This window comes from Puma concolor, chromosome D4 (assembly GCF_028749965.1).
Source record: "Puma concolor isolate L17-30 chromosome D4, mPumCon1.1.hap2, whole genome shotgun sequence".
In the NCBI taxonomy this organism is placed as follows: domain Eukaryota; kingdom Metazoa; phylum Chordata; class Mammalia; order Carnivora; family Felidae; genus Puma; species Puma concolor.
In genome coordinates, this window is record NC_141679.1 from 2009389 (window position 1) to 2030829 (window position 21441).

Sequence of the window (21441 nt, forward strand, 5' to 3'; positions counted from 1 at the left end):
TGGAGAGTTTCTGTTTTCCCCATGGTAGGTCACTTTGGCTTTCAACGTGAGTGCTCTCCTGTGGGTATTCTGAGGCCCTTTCCTGCTTAATAGAAACCCCACAGTGATAAAAGTCTCACCTAGCTGTAGGGGGCTGGAGGCTTCGATTCCCAACTGGAGATTGGGGCTGAGCCTGCTGCTGGCCTAGTTCTGGGGGGGCCTTTTTAACAGGACACTGGTTAAGAATAGGCTGTTCTGATGCCCTCTGCAACCTGCCTTATCTCCCCTGAACTGGGAGGCTAATAGAAGGGTACTCCTCCCAAGCGCCCCCTCACTTTCTTCTCTTTCCCCAGCTCTACCTCTGCAACTTGACTCTTCTCTAGAAAGAGCACTCAGCTGACCAGGAATATGGCCCCAGGGCCCCTGACAACCAGGGATGAGGTGAGTCCTGAAATTTCTTCCTAGCTCTTGCAGGATGGACTCCTTGCCTTTCCTTGTCCTTGGAGCTCCCCTGGTGGTGTTAGGTCATATTTAGCCCCGATTTTGGAGATGTGGCCCATCTTAACCTGGAGCCCTTTCTCAGACTCTGCTCCATTCATGACTCAGACATTCACCAAGTAGTAAAGTGTGACTATAATTAGTACAATTAACATACAGATCTAGGACATTCATGCTTATGTGCCCAGTGATTCCCAAGGCCTGAAAAATTGAAGGAAGGCTTTCAGGAGAAAGCTCTTTTCAGAGTTGCCTGAGCTGCCTCTGATGGACTTGGCAAGTTGAAGAACTGAGAGAAAGTCTTCCAGTGGGAGTGTGACAGCAAGTCTAGTACATATCAGAGACTGGGTGACTGGGCAGGCTGTCCCTCACTATTTGGAAAGCTTGGAACAGCCAGTGGCCTTTGGTCATCAGTTTTCTCTGTGTAGAGGTGAGGATGCAGACCTGCTGTCTGCTTGGGAATCACGGATACGTTTAGTTTGGCCAGCCCCATGCTTTATATTTAAATGAGTTTTCCACACCTAAAAATTGGAAGATTGTATCTGAAGGTCTGGATTGCCAACCTCTTTGAGAAAAGATTGCTTACCACTCTCCAGAGTCCACCCTTTTGGTGGATGACAAGTAGCTGAAGCCAAACAGTGTCTCCACAGTGCAGTCGTGCCTTCGCCCCCTGACCATGGCGGAAGAGTCTGCCTCACTCATTTTCCTGGCCTGTGAAGGTTTTGCCTTCACCTGCTCTGAGCCAGATTCAGCCAGAATCTACAAAGGTAGGCTGAGCAGTGGGGGCTTGAACTTGGAGCAAGCTGGATTTTGAAGGAGTTTGCCATGTTGAAATCAAGGATTTGGAAATAAGCCGTATAGGTGGTCCCTGAACAACATGGACTTGAACTATGTGGGTCCACTTATATGTGGATTTTTTTCAGTAAATACAGGACAGTGCTATAAACATATTTATTCTTCCTTAAGAATTTCTTTTTTTAAACCAATTTCTTAATACTTTCTTTAGTTTATTGTGTGAATATAGTATATAATATACATAACATATTAAATAGGTGTTCATTGACTGTTTATGTTGCCAGTAAGGCTTCTGGTTAATCATAGGCTATTCAGTTTTTGGGGAGTCAAAAGTTATACGCAGATTTCTGACTGTATGGTGGGTTGGCACCCCTATCCCCCTATGTTGTTCAACTGTTAACTGTAACTGAGTGAATATATGTCCTTTCGGACAGATTTTCTCATCCTTAAGACTAGGCAGCATGTGAACTTGACATAATTGGATAAAGTTAACATTTACTAACCACCTAAATAGATACCAGGTAAGACACTTTTGTGCTTATTATATCAATTGCACAAAATAGTGTCATTCAGTTTTTCAGTGTCTGTCATATCAAGTGTAGAATTTCTTTGCAGAAAATCTCAACTTGATCTTAATACTGGGTTCATATGGTGGACATTTGCCTGTTAATGTACAAATTAAAAATGACTGACATCATCAGAACCATTGAGAACTGTGTGTCTCTCCTTTGTCAAATCTTGTATACCTTTAAGAGAACATGTTTATGTAGTGCATGCGGTACAGAGTGTTCCTTAAGGTAAGAGAGAACTTTTTTATATTTCGCTTTACCATTTATGGTGTTAATAGAGAAGCATTCTTGGCCAAAATGGAACATGGCACTGGCTTGTTTCATAAAGGGACCATAATTTTAACTTATTTTGAAAGAATAAAGAACAAAGGGGTTTAAGTTTGTTATTTGAGGCATAGAAATGACATATTTTAGGATTCCTTAAATTACATTTCCAGATACTTAGGTATGTGGCTGATCTGAATTATACAGAATATTCTGATCTGTGTTCTAATTGAATATATTGTTGACTACATACACACACATGATATTTACGCATGTCTAAAGGGTTTGGCTTAATAGGAGAAATTGTAGTGTGCTTTAGGATTGTGGCATAGATTGGGGCTGGCCCTAAAGGCTCTTAGCTAGTATGAAATTAGCACTACTTTACTGAATCTTAAAATTTGTTTTGAATGTCTGCTGTGTGAAGGAGTCTTTGGTCAACAAATAGTGATACCTATAGCACAGCCTCCATTCTTTTTGTGTGTGTGTGTTTATTTTTGAGAGACAGCACACGTGTGCACATGGAGTATGGGAAAAGAGAGGGGAACAGAGGATCTGAAGAGGGCTTTGCGCTGACAAACTGAGATCATGACCTGAGCCAAAGTCAGATGCTTAACTGACTAAGCCACCAGGTGCCCCACAGCCTCCATTCTTATAAGACTCCCATCTTATATAAGGGTTTACCTATCATTGGAATTAAACTTTTTTTTTTAAGACAAACTGCACTTTTATTCTTTCAGTGGTGAAAACCTAAATGAGAAAATTCCTCCTGACCATTAAATCTCTAATAAAACAATGCACAATAGACCTCTTCCCACAAGATAGCACATTACTATACAATGCAGAATGGCAGTGCTTTTCCTCATAATCCCTACTGTGCTACATATAAATTAGAATTTATATGGTAAAAGCAAGGTATTAATTCTGTACATGATATTTTTAAGAAATTATAAATTAGTCATCATTCTTCAAATGGAATTAAACATTTAAAAGTTTCTTTCTACTGAGGTATAATTCACATCTGATAAATTTTGCCATTTTATTTTATTTATTTTTTTTTTTAATTTTTTTTAACATTTTATTTATTTTTGAGACAGGGAGGGACAGAGCATGAACAGGGGAGGGTCAGAAAGAGGGAGACACAGAATCTGAAACAGGCTCCAGGCTCTGAGCGGTCAGCACAGAGCCCGATGCGGGGCTCGAACTCACAGACCATGAGATCATGACCTGAGCCGAAGTCGGCCGCTTAACCGACTGAGCCACCCAGGTGCCCCAAATTTTGCCATTTTAAAGTGTATAGTTCTAATTCCATAATATTTTCATAACCCCCAAAGAGATCTCACACCCATTAGGAGTCATTCTTCTCCCTTTCCCTCACCTCTGGCAAGTGCTAATCTATTTTCTATCTCTATAGATTTGATTATTCTGGTTATTTCATATAAATGGAATCATAGAATATGTAGTCTTTGTATCTGTTTTCTTTCACTTAGCATATTTTCAGGGTTCATCCGTGTCATAGCCTGAGTCAGTAATATTTCATTCCTCTTCATGGTCAAGTAACATTCTATTGTATGGATATATGACATCTTGTTTTTTATTCATCAGTTGATAGACATGTCCTGTCACTGGAACTTAATATCTTTGGTCTGTGGACATTTTTGATAGATTTTAATGATAAAATTGTATTAAAACTAGTGACTACCCCAGTGTCAGATCTTTAAAGATGAAGAAACCACTTACATTCACATTCAAATCTATGACTCGTTACAGGTTAAAAACATTCAGATTTTCACCATCCCATCCCACTATTTCTCAGTCATTGCAAATTTTACTTGTTCTTAATGTCTGAGAACCTGTTTCTGTGGGTAATTTTGTTCATGAAATGAATTTTAGGATTACAGTCCGTTATTGTCAACACAAATGACCAAGTAAGATGACACGAGTATTTTGAGTTTTATGAGCTACAGCTCTGTAATAAAAGAGTGTCTGTGTTCTTTTTTCGTTGGCTTTCAAAACCATCTGCAGGATACTAGAACACCTCTGCTTTCTATTCTACCACCAGCTACCTTTTCCCCCTGCCAGGTGCTTCTCACCCACATCATGGGCTTTTTCCCTCTCTTCCTCTTCTCATGATATCTGTGTTCCTTACTTTCCTACATGCTTCATTTTAGATTCTCAGCCCTCTACTCTTTTCTTGATTATTCTGAATCTTACCCATCTTTCAAATTTTAATTTTTTAGAGATATAATTCACAGCCCAGAATTCATCCTGTGGATGAAATAATCAGATAGACTTCAAAGTCTCTATTTTAACTATGCTCAGTGTGGAACAGGAAAATGTAGTAATATCAATAAAATCCACTTCATGACAAAGGGAAAGAAGACCATTTCAGAATGATAATAAAAGAGTAGCTTCAGGAAGACATGACAATTATATATGTGTCTAATAACAAAGCTTTAAAATACTTGACAGAATTAAAGGGAGAAAAAGGCAATTATACCTTTAAAAAGAGATTTAACCCCTCTGAGCAACTGATAGGACAACTAGGTGAAAAGTCAGTAAAGACATAGGATTTAAAGAAAACTAGCAAATGCATCATCTTGGTCAAAAATTATAGAACACTGTACCCTACAACTGCAGAATATACTTTTTCAAGTACATTTGGTATGCTCAGCAAGACAGACTTAGTGAATTTGAAGGGATTTAAAGAATACAGTGTATATTCTGTAACTCCAGTTGAATTATATTAGAGACCCATAAGATATCTAAGTAAATCTCAAATATTTAGAAACTGAACGACACATTCTTCACTAATCCTTACATCAAAGGAGAAATTGCAAAATTAAGAGAATATTTCAAACAGAATGATAGAAATAGATCATTAAATCTTGTGGGAGGCCAATCTGGTGGCTCTGTCCCAGCAGCACTCTGGCAGTGCCCTCTACCACCCCTGGGATAGGATCTCTGTGCTAGCCTCAACCCTGGCATCCTGGATATCGCCAGAGGGATCAAGAGAGGACAGCCTATTGCTTTATTGGGCTTCCGTGTTCTCCCTCCGTCTGACTTTCTGCTTCTTCATGTTGAAGCTTATGGTCTGTGACTGATGGTGAGGTTATAAGGGTCAGCACTGAGGATGAACAAGGGGGGTTAGCAGTTGGAAAGTGACTAGAGCCAACACCTGCTTGCTTTCTCAGACATGGACAGAGGTGACTGTGTGGCCACAGTGCTAGATTGCCAGTTTGGCTGATGAGCCCCTTTGGATCTGCATTTCTTAGGTCTTAGACACTTTGGCCAGAAGGCAGGGCATCCTTTGCCTAATGCAAATGAGAGCTTCAGGACAGAAACTTCACAGGCTCTGCCTTCAGTGGACTCATTATTCAAGTAGAAGATTCATGTACACAACCTAAATCAAAACAGGCGGCTGTACAATAAAGACGGAGACACACAGTCTTGTTTTGTGAAAGAAGAAATCTCAGATGATGGTTTCTTCTTGGCATTGAGGAACGGTCCTCAGGAACCTGGTGTGGAGGCTGCTTGTGACACTGGCTCAGGTTAGATTTCTGCAAGTCTCTCCCCAAGGGACTCTTGTGTTCCTGGCAAGCACCCATATTCCACAAGAGAAATTCCATGTGAGCAAGAGCCCAGGGAGGTGATGAGCATGTAAACAATGTCAGTCTAAATGCAGACCTTCCTACAGAGTGAGACTTCAGAAAGAACAACTCACAGTGTCTCATTGTGGCAGAAGCTTCCTACTCAATTTTGAGCTTAGGCAGCATGAGGAAATCTATTCTGGAGAGAAACCTTTTGTGTGTGACAGTAAATTCTTCAAAGTTCAAAACTTAGTATCAGAGGATTCACACTGGAGAGAAATTTTACAAGTGTACCAAATGTTGAAAAAGCTTCAGTCAGAATTCGAATCTTCAGTATTAGAAATTTCATACTGGAGAGGAACCCTATGGATGCAACAAATGTAGGAAAAGAAAGGATTCAAATCCAGCTTAAATCTCTTTCAGAATCAGTGCACCCCCCTGAGAAACCCTAGAAATTCTGGAAGGGTGAGGAAGCCTTTAGTTAGAGCTCATGCCTTGTTCTCACAGACTCCTAGGGGGAAGCCTATGAGTGTATGGAGCGTGGAGGTACTTTATCTGTAGCTCACATCTGGCCCAACAACAAAGAATACTTCAGAGAGAAGCCCAACAGATGTGATAAATGTGGGAGGGGTTTCCACAATTTGGCCAGTGTCACAGAACCTGAAGCATGGGGACAAAGCCATAAAAATGCAGCATCTGTGGGGAGCGCTTCAGCCTGAGCTTTCACTGTCTCCACGACAGAATCCGCACGGGTGGGACGCCCTACGGATGTGATAAATGTGTCAAAATGCAAACCTTATTCAGCATCAGAAAGTTTACACTGGAAAGAAACCCCACGCATTAGTCTGCTAGGGCTGCCATAAAAGAATACCACGCAGTAGGTGGCTTAAGCAACAGAAATCTTATTTTCTCACAGTTCTGTAGGCTGTAAAGTCCAAGATCAAGGTGCTGGCCAGTTTAGTTCCTAGTGAGGACTTTTCCTCGTTTGTAGATGGCTGCTTTTTTCACTGCTCACATGGTAGAGACAGAGAGCTAGAGTATCTCTTCCTCTTATGAGGTACCATTCCTGTTTGATCAGGGCCCCACCCTTAACCTTTGTTACTTCTTTACAAACACTGATATTGGAATCAGTGCTTCAGTATATGAAATTTCAGTATATAATTCAGGCTATAACATTCCACCCCTGGAACCCCCCCCCCCCTTCAATGTCCTTCTCACATGAAGATGAATTATTTTTAAAATTTATCTGAAGGGGTGGGAGGGAGAGGGGGGCGGGAGAGAATCTTAAGCAGGCTTCATGCTCAGTGTGGAGCCCAATGTGGGGCTTGATTGGGATCATGACCTGAGCTGAAATCAAGAGTTGGGCACTGAACCGACTGAGCCACCCAGGTGCCCCAGAAATACATTATTTCTTGCTAACAGCCTCCAAAGCCTTAACTTACCCAGCATCAGATTTAAAGTCCAAAGTTTCATCTAAATGTCATCCAAGTCAGATATAGCTCAGGCATGAATCTAGGTATCATTCATCCTACAGCAAAATCCCTCTCTTCTTGTGAGCTTGTGAAACTAGATAAGTTATATACTTCCAAAATAAAATGGTAGACAGACATAGGATACATACTCCCATTCCAAAATGGAGAAATGTGATGGGTCCCACCAAGTCTAAAACCTACCAAGGGAGAATGTATTAAATCTTAATGTTGATGAATAATCCTCCGTGGTTTGATGTTCTACCCTCCAGACCCACTGGGTTGAGTGTCCCTTTAGGTCAGATGGGTGACCCCACCTCTGTGGCTTTCTGAGAAGGCCCTGCCAAACTGAGGAGTGATGGGCATCCTTGCCCCTGGGCCTGCTGTGGGATTGGCAGCTCTGACAACCTCTGAATTGCCTTCAGGGTCATTCTTTCCCCTTTTTGAAAGATAACGGGTGTCTGCAGCCTTGCTCATTCTGTCTTGTTTCCTCTGTTTAATCCCAGCTGGCAGTGTTTCTGCTGGTATAATTCCATCTCAATTCCTGGCTTCTAGGTGGCTGATTAAATTCATGGTTTACATCGATACTAATCTCTGTATCAAATTATTTTTCAGACGCACCTTCAGTGTTCTCTTCAGAACAAGTTTTCTCTCCCCTTCCCTCTCTCTCCCTCTTTTTGCAACGTGGATAAACGGAATTTTCCACATCTTCAGCCTGGGTTCCTTTTTGCTTAACAATTTTTTTCTTCAGCTCATCTTACGTCTCTTACATTTTACTGTAAGCAGTCAGGAGAAACCAAGTCATTTCTTCAACACTTGGCTCTGAAATCTCTTCAGCTAAAATATCCAGTCTCATTAATCACAAGGTCTACCTTATACAAAACACTGGAACATAGTTCAGCGAAGTTCTTTACTGCCTTATAACAAAAATCATATTTCCTGTGGTTTCCAGTAACCTGTACCTCATTTCCATCTGAGACATCAGAATGGCCTTTAATGTCTACATTTTTGCCAGTATTATTTTCATGATTATTTGTGTATTCTCTAAAACGGAAGTGTCCTCTCCAGCTCTTTTCTTTCTGAGCTCTCATCAGAATCACCTTTAACTCCTGTTATTTCTATTAGCAGTCCCTTCACGTCAATCTTGTGTTCTTTTACTATGTGGCTCGACAGTCTTCCAGCCTCTATCACACTGTTCCAAAGCTGCTTCCACAGGTTTAGGTGTGTGTTAACAGCGGCTGCTTGCTCTCAATACCAAAATCTGTATTAGTTTGAGAAGTCTGCCTCAACAAGTACTATAAACTCGGTGGCTTAAATAACAAATTTATCATCCACAGTTTTTGAGGCTGGGAAGTCTAAAATCAAGGTGCTGGCTGATCGGTTCCTTGTGAGGTCTCTCTTCCCGGCTTGCAGACGGCTATCTTCTTGCCGTGTGTTCACACGGCAGAGACAGAGAGATAGGGAGCTGTGGTCTCTTATGTACCAGCCCAACTGTACCAGAGTCCTACCTTTATGACTTCATTTAACCTGACTTCCTTGGAGGCTATTGTCTCCATTAGGGGTTAAGGCTTCAACGTATCAATTTTAGAAGGACACAGTTCACTCCATAGCACCCGATAAATGTCATGAATGTGGAAAGGCCTTTAGTAAAAATTTATGACTTAACAATAGACAGTCCATAAGTGAAAATACAGAGGGGTGAAGAGAAGCCTGTAAATGCAGTCAGTGTGACTCTCTGGGTTTGTTCAATGTCAGAATTGATAGAGGGAGAAAGCCCATAGCTACAAGTGACATAGAGGACGCTTTTATGTGCTAAGCCCACATAGGGCTTAATTCCACATGAGAGTATTGACACCAGCAAGTGTAAGGGAGATTCTGAGGAAACTCAGTGATTGTGTATAGGATGGTGAGAATCATGTAAGTAGCCTCTGTTCCAGTTTGTTGAAACTATTCTGAGCCATCTACTAGGATATGGAAAGTGCCCTTCGAAAAGATCTCCTCCTTGAAAGTGACTTTAAAAAATTTTATTGATGTGCAATTCACGTAACATAAAATTAACAATTTAAAAATGTTCAGGGGTACCTGGGTGGCTCGGTTGAGCATCTGACTGTTAATTTTGGTTTGGGTCATGATCCCGGGGTTGTGGGATCAAGCCCTATGTCAGGTTCCATACTGGGTATGGAGCCTGCTTGGGATTCTCCCCCCACCTCACCTTTTCTCTCTCCCTCTGCTTCTCTCCCCGACTTACATGTGCACTCTCTAGAAAATAAAAATAAAAAAATTGTGTTACTTGTACAATTCAGTGGCATTTAGGACATTCACAGTGTTGTGCAACCAAGGAGTCATTAAGCAATTACTCTTCATTTGCTCCTCTCCAGATACTGACAACCACTAACCTGCTTTGTGTCTCTATGGATTTAACTGTTGTGAATACTTTGTATAAATGGGATCATACAGTTAGAAACACTGTGACATCAAAATGTCAGAGTAAGGGAAGTACGAGGTTCTGTGCCTGCCCCAAAGCAACTAATGAGCTGCTAAAATCTGCCAGAATTAACTTTTGTCGAACTTTGGAACCTAATCAAAAGTGGAAAATTTGGTGAAGCAGCTCTTAATTTATGGCAGGAGAGTGCTACAGCATTTTAAACTACCAGCACTGTTTAAATATACACAAAAAGCTAAAGGAAACCATGAACACTGAACTAAAAGAACTAGGTGAACAATGTTTGAACAGATAGAGAAATTATAAAAAGCCATACAGAACTTTTGGAGCTGCAAAGTACAAAAACTGAAGTGAAAAATTTGTTAGGGGGTTTAACAGCTTATTTAAATAGGCAAAATAGAGACACTGACTTGCAAATAGTTCAACTGAGATTATGTACTCCAAGGAGCAGAAAGAAAATAATGAAAAATGCACAGAACTTGAGAGACCTGTGAGACACCAACAGATGTACTTGCATACGCTTGCAGAGGGAAAGGACAGGGAAAGTTTTCAGGAATCATGTCCAGAAATTCCCCAAATTTGATTAAAAAAAAAAACACAATCCATAAATATATACATCCAAGAAGCTTAGTAAACTCCAAGCATGATAAACTCCATAAAATCCATACCCAGACACATTATAGTCAAATTCTCAAAACCCATACACACAGAATTTTGAAAGCAGCAAGAAGTTATTTGTTACCTACAAGGGATCCTCAATAAGATCTGATTTCTCATCAGAAACCATGGAGACCACTAGTAAGTGGGATGACATATTTAAGGTCTTGGAAGAAAGACTGTCAGCTAAGAGTTTAAAAAAAAAATGTTTAACATTTATTCATTATTGAGAGAGAGAGAGCACAAGGGGGGTAGGGACAGAGAGAGAGGGAGACATAGAATCTGAAGCAGGCTCCAGGCTCTGAGCTGTCAGCACAGAGCCTGACGCGGGGCTCGAACCCACAAACCGTGAGATCATGACCTGAGCTGAAGTTGGACGCTTAACTGACTGAGCCACCCAGGCGTCCCAGCTAAGATTTCTATATCCAGCAAAATATCCTTCAAGAATGAGGGAGAAATTAGGAGGTTTGCAGACTTAAAAAAACGAAAACAAAAAACAAAACCTGAGAGAGCTCATTAACAGTAGACCTGCTCTACAAAAAATGCTTCAGGGGGCACCTGGGTGGCTCAGCCGGTTGAGCGTCCAACTTTGGCTCAGGTCATGATCTCACAGCTTGTGGGTTCAAGCCCCGCATCAGGCTCTGCTGACAGCTCAGAGCCTGGAGCCTGCTTCGGATTCTGTGCCTCTTCTCTCTCTGACCCTAACCCACTACCATTCTGTCTCTGTCTCTCTCAAAAATAAACAAATATTAAAAAAAATTAAAAACAAAAAATGCTTCAGGCTGAAATGAAAGGACACGGCAGTAGTTCTAAACCATAAGAAAGAAAAGTGAACGCTAGAAAAGGTAACGTCATAGGCAAATGTAAAAGGCACTATTGCAGGCGCCTGGGTGGGTCAGTGAGTTAATAAGTATCCAACCTTTGGCTCAAGTCATGATCTCACAGTTCATGAGTTGGAGCCCTGCATCAGGTTCTCTGCTGTCAGTGTGGAGCCTGCTTCAGATCCTTTGTCCCCCTCTTTCTGCCCCTCCTCCGCTCATGCACACACCATCTCTAAAAAATAAACATTAAAAAAAGCCAATATTGTACTTTTTATTGGTTTGTAACTTCTGCTTTTCCTGTATGATTTAAGGCAAACAGACAAGAAAATTATAAATCTATGTCAACGGTTATAGTGTATAACAATGCAATCTGTGACAATTACAAAAGTAGGAGAGGGATTAAAAAGTATAGAAACAGTATATACTACTGAAACTAAGTGGAGTTTTACAAGTTTACTATGTTAATTTTAATCCACAAGGTAAACACTAAGAAAATACTAAAAGAAAAACTGAAAAGAGAAGAAGGAAATAAAAGTGTGACACTACAAAAAAAATCAGTAAATATAAAAAAAGGCAAGAATGGAGGAACAAAAGACACAGACAGCAAACAACTAAATGGTATAAGTAAGTACTTTTCAGGATTCGTATTAAATGCAAATGGAATAAACTTCCCAATTAAAAGGTCCAGATTAGTAGACTGGATTAAGAGACCGAGATCTATGTATATGCTTCGTACAAGAGAGTTACATAAAGAATGAGGTTGAAAGTAAAAGGATGGAAAAAAAATACTGCACAAGATTTTGTATTCCATACAAAAAAAAAAAAAAAAAGGCCGTATTATGAGACAAACTAGATTTTAAATCAAAAGAAGGTTAATGAAAACAGACTCCTGGATCAATGGAATAGAGAGCCCAGAAATAAACCCATGCATATACGGTCAATCTGTGATAAAGGAGGCAAGACTATACAGTGTGAAAAAGTCTCTTCAGTAAATAGTGTTGAAAACACTGGGCAGCTACATGCGTAGAAATGAAACTGGACTGCTATCTTACACCATATACAAAAACCAAGTCAAAATGAATTAAGGACTTGAATGTAAGACCCAAAACCATAAAACATAAAAAAGGAAATGTGAGCAGTAAGCTTTTTGACATTGGTTTTCGCAATATTTTTTTGAACCATTCTCCTCAGGCAAGGGCAGCAACAGCTAAAATTAAAAGATGGGATTATGACAAACTGAAAAGCTTCTGCACAGCAAAGGAAACCATCAACAAAATGAAAAGGCAATCTACTGAATGGGAAAAGATATTTACAAATCCTACATCCTAGAAGTGGTTAATAACCAAAAAATATAAGAGTGTATACACCTTAGTACTCAAAAAACAAACGGGTGCCTGGGTGGCTCAGTTAGTTGAGTGTCTGACTCTTGATTTTGGCTCAGGTCATGATTCCAGGATTGAGCCCTGCATCAGGCACCATGCTACGTGTGGAGCCTGCTTAAGATTCTCAGTCTCTCTCCTTCTGCCCCTCTCCCTCGCTTGCATGCTCGCTCTCAAAAAAAAACAAAAAAACAAAACAAAACAACCCAGGAAACAAAAAACAAACAGCCTGATTCAAAATGGGCAGAGGACTTGAATAGACATTTTTTCAAAGAAGACATACCGATGGCCAATAGACATCTGGAAACATGTTCAGCATCTGTAATCATCATGGAAATGCAAATCAAAACCATAATGAGATACTACCTCACACCAGTCTAACTGGCTTTTATCAAAAAGACAATAACAAATGTTGGTAAGGATGTGGAGAAAGGGGAACCCTCACGCACTGTTGGTGGGAATAAAAACTGGTGCAGCCACTGTGGAAAATAGTATGGAGACTCCTCAAAAATGTAAAAATAGAACTACTGTATGATCCATCAATTCCACTTCTAGGTATTTATCCATATAAGACAAAAACACCCATTCAAAGGGATATATGCATCACCATTATTTATAAAAGCCAAGATATAGAAGCAACTTAAGTGCCCAAAAACAGATGAGTGGATAAAGAAGTTGTTTACGCACACATTCGGGAATATTACTTAGCCATAAAAGAAGAATGAGCTTGCTGTCTGTGGCAACATGAATGGACCTAGAGGTATTATGCCAAGTGAAATAAGTTAGAGAAAGACTAATACTGTACAATTTCACTTACATGTGGAGTCTAAAAAATACACCAAAATGGAAACAGGCTCACAGATAGACAAAACTATTGGTCACCAGAGTGGGGAGGGATTGAGAGTAGGCCAAAAAGGAGACGGGGATTAAGAAGTTTCTAATTATAAATAATTCATGAGGATACAATGTATAGCAGAGGGAAACACTATGATATACACCAGAAACTAATGGGAAACTGTATGTCAATTATACTTCAATTTAAAAAGAAAGTTACAAAAGATTAAGAAGGATATCGTATGTTGATAAAAGGTTCACTATGAAGAGAGGATATAACAATTAGATAACTACCTGATAGTACAGTCCCAAAATATACGGAGTAAAAATGGGCAGAATTGAAGAGAAAACTAGTTCTACAATAATGGGTGTAGTTCAATAACCAACTTTCTATAACAGAGCAGCCAGACAGGAGGATCAAAGGCAATATACAACTTGAACTGCACTAATACACACACACACACACACCATCTATCCAACAACAGCAAAATATATATTTCACTTAATTGTACCTGAAAGGATAGGTCATTAGGCCACAAGGTAAGTCTTAATGAATTTGAAATTACTGAAATCATGCAAAGTAACTTCTGATCACAGTGGAATGAAACTAGAAATGAACAGCAGAAAGAACTCTGGAAAATTCACAGATATGTGGAAATTGAATAGCACACTCAAACCTTTGTATCAAAGAAGAAAAATCACAAGAGAAAGTAGAAAATACACTGAGACAATGGAAGTGAAAACTTGACATACTAAAACTTAAGGAATGCAGAAAAAGCAATGCATAGAGGGAATTTTATAGCTGTAGATGCATCATGTAAACAGTAGATCTCAAATCTGCAACCTAATTATACAATTTAAGAAGAGCAAACTAAACCCAAACTAGAAGAAGGAAGCAAATAATAAAAAAGGAAAGATGAGATAAAACAGAGAACAGAAAAATGATAGAGAAAGCAACAAAACTTAAAGCTGGTTCCTGAAAAAGATAAAATTGACAAATCTTTATCTAGACTAACCAAACCCCCCAAGTTACTAAAATCAGAAATGAAACTGGAGACATTACTGTTAATTTTTTTAAGAAGTGTTACAAGTAAATACTTATACAAGGGAATAGCTGTATGCCAATAAATTGGCTACCCAAGGTGAAATGGATACATTTCTAGAAATGCACCATCTATCCAAACCTCAGGAGAGAACAGAAATTCTGAAAAGACCTAGAAATAGTGAAGATATTAAATCAATAATAATAAAAAACCTCCCAACAGAGAAAAGCTCACAACCAAGTAAAGTTGGCTTTACTCATTAACTCTACCAAACATATAAAGAAGAATTAACAAAATCTTTCTCCAACTATTCCAAAATATTGAAGAGGACACTTCCTAACTCATTCTATATTACTCTGATACCAGAAGTCTTAGACAAAGACACTATGAGAAAAGAAAACTACAGGCTAATATCTCTTATGAGCAATTGCAAAAATCCTCGCCAAAATATGCACAAAGCTAATTCAGCAGCGTATTAAAAGTATCGTACCTCTGGGGTGCCTGGGTGGCTCAGTCAGTTGGGCGTCCGACTTCGGCTGGTCCGTGAGTTCAAGCCCTGCGTCGGGCTCTGTGCTGACAGCTCAGAGCCTGGAGCCTGTTTCAGATTCTGTGTCTCCCTCTCTCTCTGACCTTCCCCCATTCAAGCTTTGTCTCTCTCTGTTTCAAAAATGAATAAACGTTAAAAAAAAATTTAATAAAAAAGTATTGTACCTCTTGAGCAAGTGAGGTTTACTCCCAGAATGCAAGAATGTTTCAACCTGTTAAAATCAACTCTGTAGGGGCGTCTGGGTGGCTCAGTCGGTTGAGCATCAGACTTCGGCTCAGGTCATGATCTCACAGTCCGTGAGTTCGAGCCCCGTGTCGGGCTCTGTGCTGACAGCTCAGAGCCTGGAGCCTGCTTCGGATTCTGTGTCTCCTTCTCTCTCTGACCCTCCCTCGTCATGCTCTGTCTCTCTCTGTCTCAAAAATAAATAAACATTAAAAAAAATTTAAAAATATCAATTCTGTAATACATCACATTAAGAGAATGTATGATAAAAGCCACATGACCTCAACTGAGGCACAAAAAGCGAATGACAAAACTGAACATACTTTCACGAAAAAAAAATTCAGTAAACTAGGAATAGAAGGGAACTCCCTCAACATGATTAAGGCCACATATGAAAAATTCACACTGACATCATATTTACTGATGAAAGACTGAATGCCTTTTTTTCTGAAGAACATGAATGAGATAAGGATGCCAGCTTTTGCCACTTCTGTTCAACACAGTACTGACAGTTCTAGCCTGAATGATTACACAGAAAAAAGAAAAGCCATCTAAATTGTAAAAGAAGTAAAATGATATCTTCACTGGAGCCACTCTGTCATATCCATAAAACATTAGAATCCATACACATGAAAAAAATGTCAGAGCTAATAAATGAATTTAGCAGAGTTGCAGGATACAAAATCAACATGCAAAAAAGTCCGTTTTATTTCCATATGCTTTCAATGAACTATCTGAACAGGAAGTATATATTTTTTAAGTTCCAATAAAATAAAATTCCAAAGAATACATTCTAATAAAATTCCAATTTATAGCAGAATCCAAAAGAATAAAGTACTCAGCAATAAATTTAACCAAGGAGGCAAAAGACTTGTTCACTGACATCCAAAGAATATGGCTGAAATTAAAGAAAACCAAAGTATATGAAAAGACTTCCCATACTTATGGACTGGGAGACTTAATATTGCTAAGATGACAGTACTACCCAAAGTGATCTATAGATTCAAAGCAATCCCCATCAAAATTCCATTTGTGTGTGTGGTTATTTTTACAGAAATAGAAAAAAATATCCTAAAATTCATTTGGAATATCACAAGAGCCTTGAGTCTTGCAAAGCAAAAAGTATGGAGGAACCACACTGTCTGATTTCAGTACTCCGTACCAAGCTACAAACAGTGGCAAAATCGGTTTGCTACTGACGTAAGGATAAACCTATAGATCAATGGAACAGAACTGAGCCTGAGGAAAAACCCTCACATATATGGTCAATTGATTTTTGACAAGGGTACCAAGTCCATACAATTGGAAAAGGACAGTCTGTGCAAATGGTGCTTGGACAACTGGATACCTATGCTAAAAGAACACAAGATAAATGAAAAATTAGAAAGTCTCTGAAGAAGTAGATATAATGAATACATATGTGGAGGTTTCAGAACTGAAAAATACATACCTGAAAGAGAATGGTTAGTAGATGGCTTACTAGCACATTAGAGGTAACAAGTCACTGAACTGGAACACAGAACAATAGAAATTATACTGGGAAAAAAGTTATGAAGAGAGCCTCAAAAACTATGGGAGTAAGACAAAATAACATTTGTGTCACTGTAGTTCTGGAAGTAGTAAAGGTGGGCAGTAGAAGAGCTAATGGCTTAAAACTTCCCAAATTTGGCAAGAGATGGAAACCTAAAGATTCAAAGTGCTTGAATGTATGTCAAACACGATAAGCCCACTGAAATCCATGTCAAATCACATTACAATTTATCTCCATAACCTAAAAATGAAGAAAACATCTTGAAAGTGGCCAATGAAAAACAACACATTTTCTTATAGGGAAAACTACTGGAATGGTAGTGAATGTCTTACCAGAAACCACAGAGGTTAGATGGAAGGGGTGTGATGTTCTTCAGGTGCTGAAAGAAATTGTCAACCCCAAATCCTGTACCAAATGACAATATCTTTCAGGAATTGAAGGGAAACTCAGGACATTCTCAAATGGAGGGAAACTGAGAATTTGTCCCTAGGAGAGCGGATAGAGGCAATTTTATAAGCAAAAAGGAAACAATAAGAGAGGGAACCTTGGAACATCTGTGTGCAGTAAGGAGTTAACATAATAGGCCTGAGACTGCTATTGTTAGGAAATCCTGCTTGCAAGAGTATCCTTTGGCTGGCATTGGGATCTTGCATTTCTAGAGGGTTGGCACCATTCCCAGAACTGATAAGAATGGCTCACTGTGCCTAAAACTATGCAAACTGTAGGGTTATGTTGAATGTGCCTGTGTGACTAGCCCCCACTAAAAAAGTTGGGCACTGAGCCTTTAATGAGCTTCCTCATTAGATAACATTTAACACATGTTGTCACAGTCATTGGTGGAGGATTTAAGTGGGTCATGTGTGACTTCACTGGGAGAGGATTTTTGGAAGCTTGTTCCTGGTTTCCTTTGGACTTTGTCTCTTGTATGGTTTCCCTTTGCTGATTTTGCTTTGTATCCCTTTGTTATAATTATAGACAAGTGTGCAACCATGTGAGTCTTGTGAGTCCTAGTGAACATCGAACCTGGGGGTGGTCTTGGGAACCCCTGACACAATCAGGAAGAAAGAAAACACAGGAAAAATATGGGTAAATATAGTAGGCACTCCTCTTACACATGAATTTTCTGAACTAATTTTGATGGTTGAAGCAAAAATTATTACACATTCTGCTATGATTCTAAATATATAGAGAGGAAACACTTAAAATTACAGTAAGGGCAAAGGATGTAATGGGAGATAAAGCTTCTATACTTCATTCAAACTCGTAAAATGAAGATACCAGTAGACTGATTAGTTATGCATATGTAATGGAGCTCCCAGAGTAACCACTAAAAATGCTATATACAAAGAGATACACAGAAAGCGCTGGATATTTCAAAATAGAATTCTAAAAAGGAAAAAGAAAAAGGTCCAAATAACCCAAAGGAAGTCAGTAAAAAGAAAACCAAGCAAAAAGAACAAGCAAAATGGTCTAAATACACCAACCAAAAGAGAGAAATTGGCATAACAGAGTAAGAAAAAAAGAAGCCATAGTAAACCCTGTGTGCTGCCTAAATGAAACTTCAAATATTATAACTTAGGCAAGTTAAAAGGATAAAAAGAAACATGCAAACATTAATCAAAGGAAAGGAGTGGCTATACTAAATCAGTAAGGTAGACTTCTGAGCAAGGAAAGTTACCAGACACAGAGGGTGATCAGTTACAGGAAGACAGTGATCCTGAATGTGTGTGTCTCACATACAGTTTCACAACATGTGAAGAGGAAACCCAAAGAAATAGACAAATCAACAAGTGGAGACTTCAACACCCTTCTCTCAATGATGGAAAATCTAAACCCCAAATCGGGAAGAGCTTGTCAACACCATCAACCAATAGAATCTAATCTTTACAGAACATTTCACCCCCAAATAGCAGAATACATATTCTTTTCAAATGCTCACAAAAACATATACCAAGATAAGCATATCCTGGGCCATGAAACATAAGAAATTTGTTTATCTTAACAAATGGAAAGAATTGATACCACACAAGGTATGTTCTCTGACCATAATGGAATCAAACATGAAGTAAGAGAAAGTTGACAGAAAAGTCTCTAAACACTTAGAAAATATTTAAACTACACACTTCCAAGTAACCCGTGCATCAAAAATGAAGTTTTAAGGGGAAATAAAACATTCTCCATGAAAAGAGAATGGAGAGGAAGATACAATGTATCAAAGTATGTGGAGTACAACTAAAGCGGTCCTGAGTGGAAAACCTGTAACAGTGGATGTGTACGTTACCAAAGAGGAAAAGTCTCTAATCAATAAGCTTCTATCTCAGGAACCTAGAAAAATAAAAGCTAAATAAACTCAAGAAACACATAGAAGGAAATAATAGTGATAAAGGCAGAAATCAGTGAAATTGAAAAGAACAGAGAAAGAGCTGTTCTTTTGAAAATAATAACATTGAAACAACCTCTAGCAAGACTAAGAAAAACGAGACTAGACACAAATTACTACATCAAGAATGAAAAAAGGGTATCTCTACATACTCTGAAGCCATCAAAAGAATACCAGCCTACAAATTTTACAACTTACATGAAATGAACTGCTTCCTTGAAAAACACAAACTACTGAAAATTTCCCAATATGGAATAATTTGAACAGCTCTATAGCTATTACGGAAGTTCAATCTGCAATCTAAAAATTACTACAAATGAAATGTATAGGCCCACATGTTTTCACTGTGGAATTCTGCCAAATCTTTAAAGACTTAGTGCCAGTGCTGCATGATTTCTTCCAGAAAATAGAAGAGGAAGAAACAAACCCTTCCCAATTCACTCTGTGAAGCAGGTATTATGTTAATACCAAAATAATTATACACTATTACCAAGTAAAGTTTACTTTTGGCATGCAAGACTAGTTCCATATTTGAAACTTAGTGTAATCCACCATTTTAACAGACTAAAAAAGAAAAACCACATGATTATATCAGTTGAGGCAGTAAAATCAATTATTTGTCAGAATTCAATAACCACTGTGGGGGAAAAAAATCTTAGAACAAAAGGAATGCAGGGGAACTCCTCTACTTGAGTAGGAACATCTACAAAAAAATATATATCTAACATTTTTTATTGCTTATATATATATAAACATACATGTCTACTGCTATATATATATTTATTTGTAATAATATATAACTATATATATAAAACAATTTACTGTTTTAACCATTTCACAAATTTATTTGAGAGAGGGGGTCAGAGGGAGAAAGAGAGAGAGCATTAAGCAGGCTCCACGCTCAGTGTGGAGCCCAACATGGGCTTTTATCCCATGACCCTGGGATCATGACCTGAGCCAAAATCAAGAGTCAGACACTCAACCAAGCCATCCAGGTGTCCCTTAACCATTTTTAAATGCACGGTTCAGTGGTGGTAAGTACATGCACACTGTTGTGAAACCATTCCCATTCTCCATCTCCAGCACTGTTCCATCTTCCCAAGCTAAAACTGTGTCCATTAAGCATGGACTCCCTCCTCGTTCCCCACTCCTCCCAGCTCTTGGTAGCCTCTGTTTTACTTTATGGACTTGCCCATTCTCGGTTACCTGCTGTTAAGTGGAATCAAACGCTTTTTGTCCTTCTTAGACTGGCATATTTCACTTAACGTTTTCAACGCTAATCCTTGGTGTTGAATGTATCAGAATTTCCTTTGTTTCTGAGGCTCAACATATGCCATTGTATGCATACGCCACATTTTATGTTGATGGCCATTCGAGCTATTGTGAATAATGCCATTATGTTAGGGACTTTGCTGTACAAGTATATAGGGGTAGATAGCTAGGAGTGGAGTTGCTGAATCGCAGGGTCAGTGGTATGTTTAACATTTTGAGGAACTGCTGGACTCTTCCACAAAAACCACACCATTTTACATTTCCCATCAGAAATGCATAAGTGTCCCCACACTGCCAGAACGTGTTCTCTCCCTTTTCTTTGGTAGTAGCCATCATAGAGGGTATGGCGTGGCATCTTATCTTAACGCTGTGAGACATAATGCTTTTCTCCTCATGTTAAGAATAAGGCAAAGATGTCTGCTCTCACCACTCTCATTGTGCTACAAGTTCTGCAATAAAGCAAGAGGAAACAGATCATTGACTGCTCTCCAGGTAGCTGTTTCCTTCGCAAGCCAGGCCAGGCCCATAATGAAGCAACTATGTCTAAGGGACCTGCAGTTGGCATTGGTCTTGGCACCACCTACTCTTGTGTGGGTGCCTTCTAGCACAGGAAAGTGGAAATAATTGCCAACGATCAGGGAAACCGAACCACCCCAAGTTATGTAGCCTTTACTGACACTGAACGATTGATCGGTGATGCTGCAAAGAATCAAGTTGCAATGAACCCCACCAACACAGTTTTTGATGCCAAACACCTGACTGGGTGTGGATTTGACGATGCTGTTGTCCAATCTGATATGAAGCACTGGCCCCTCATGGTGGTGAATGATGCTGGCAGGCCCAAGGTCCAAGTAGAATACAAGGGAGAGACCAAAAGTTTCCATCCAGAGGAGGTGTCTTCTATGGTTTTGACAAAGATAAAGGAAATCGCAGAGGCTTACCTCGGGAAGACTGTTACCAATGCTGTAGTCACTACCTGCCTATTTTAACAATGCTCAGCGTCAGGCTACCAAAGATGCTGGAACTATTGCTGGTCTTAATGTACTTTGAATCATCAAAGTACAGCAGCCAACTGCTGCTGCTATTGCTTATGGCTTAGAGAAAAAGGTTGGAGCCGAAAGGAATGTGCTGATCTTTGACTTGGGAGGTGGCAC

At 39.3% G+C, this 21441-nt stretch overlaps 1 protein-coding gene and 1 long non-coding RNA gene across 17 annotated transcripts in view; one reads left to right on the forward strand and one right to left on the reverse strand.

Annotated features, from left to right (window-relative positions):
* ZNF169 (zinc finger protein 169) overlaps window positions 1-21441 on the forward strand; it is a 58022-nt gene that overhangs the window by 16469 nt on the left and 20112 nt on the right. For 8 of the 16 annotated variants that reach the window (XM_086684793.1, XM_086684791.1, XM_086684805.1 and 5 more), the window contains one exon: window positions 333-420. In XM_086684793.1, coding sequence (XP_086540919.1) covers window positions 388-420 — 33 coding nt within the window. In that variant the 5' untranslated portion in view covers window positions 333-387. The other 8 variants (XM_086684801.1, XM_086684802.1, XM_086684797.1 and 5 more) reach the window with 7 other exon arrangements.
* LOC147574643 (uncharacterized) overlaps window positions 1-21441 on the reverse strand; it is a 65230-nt gene that overhangs the window by 5746 nt on the left and 38043 nt on the right. The window lies entirely within an intron of this gene.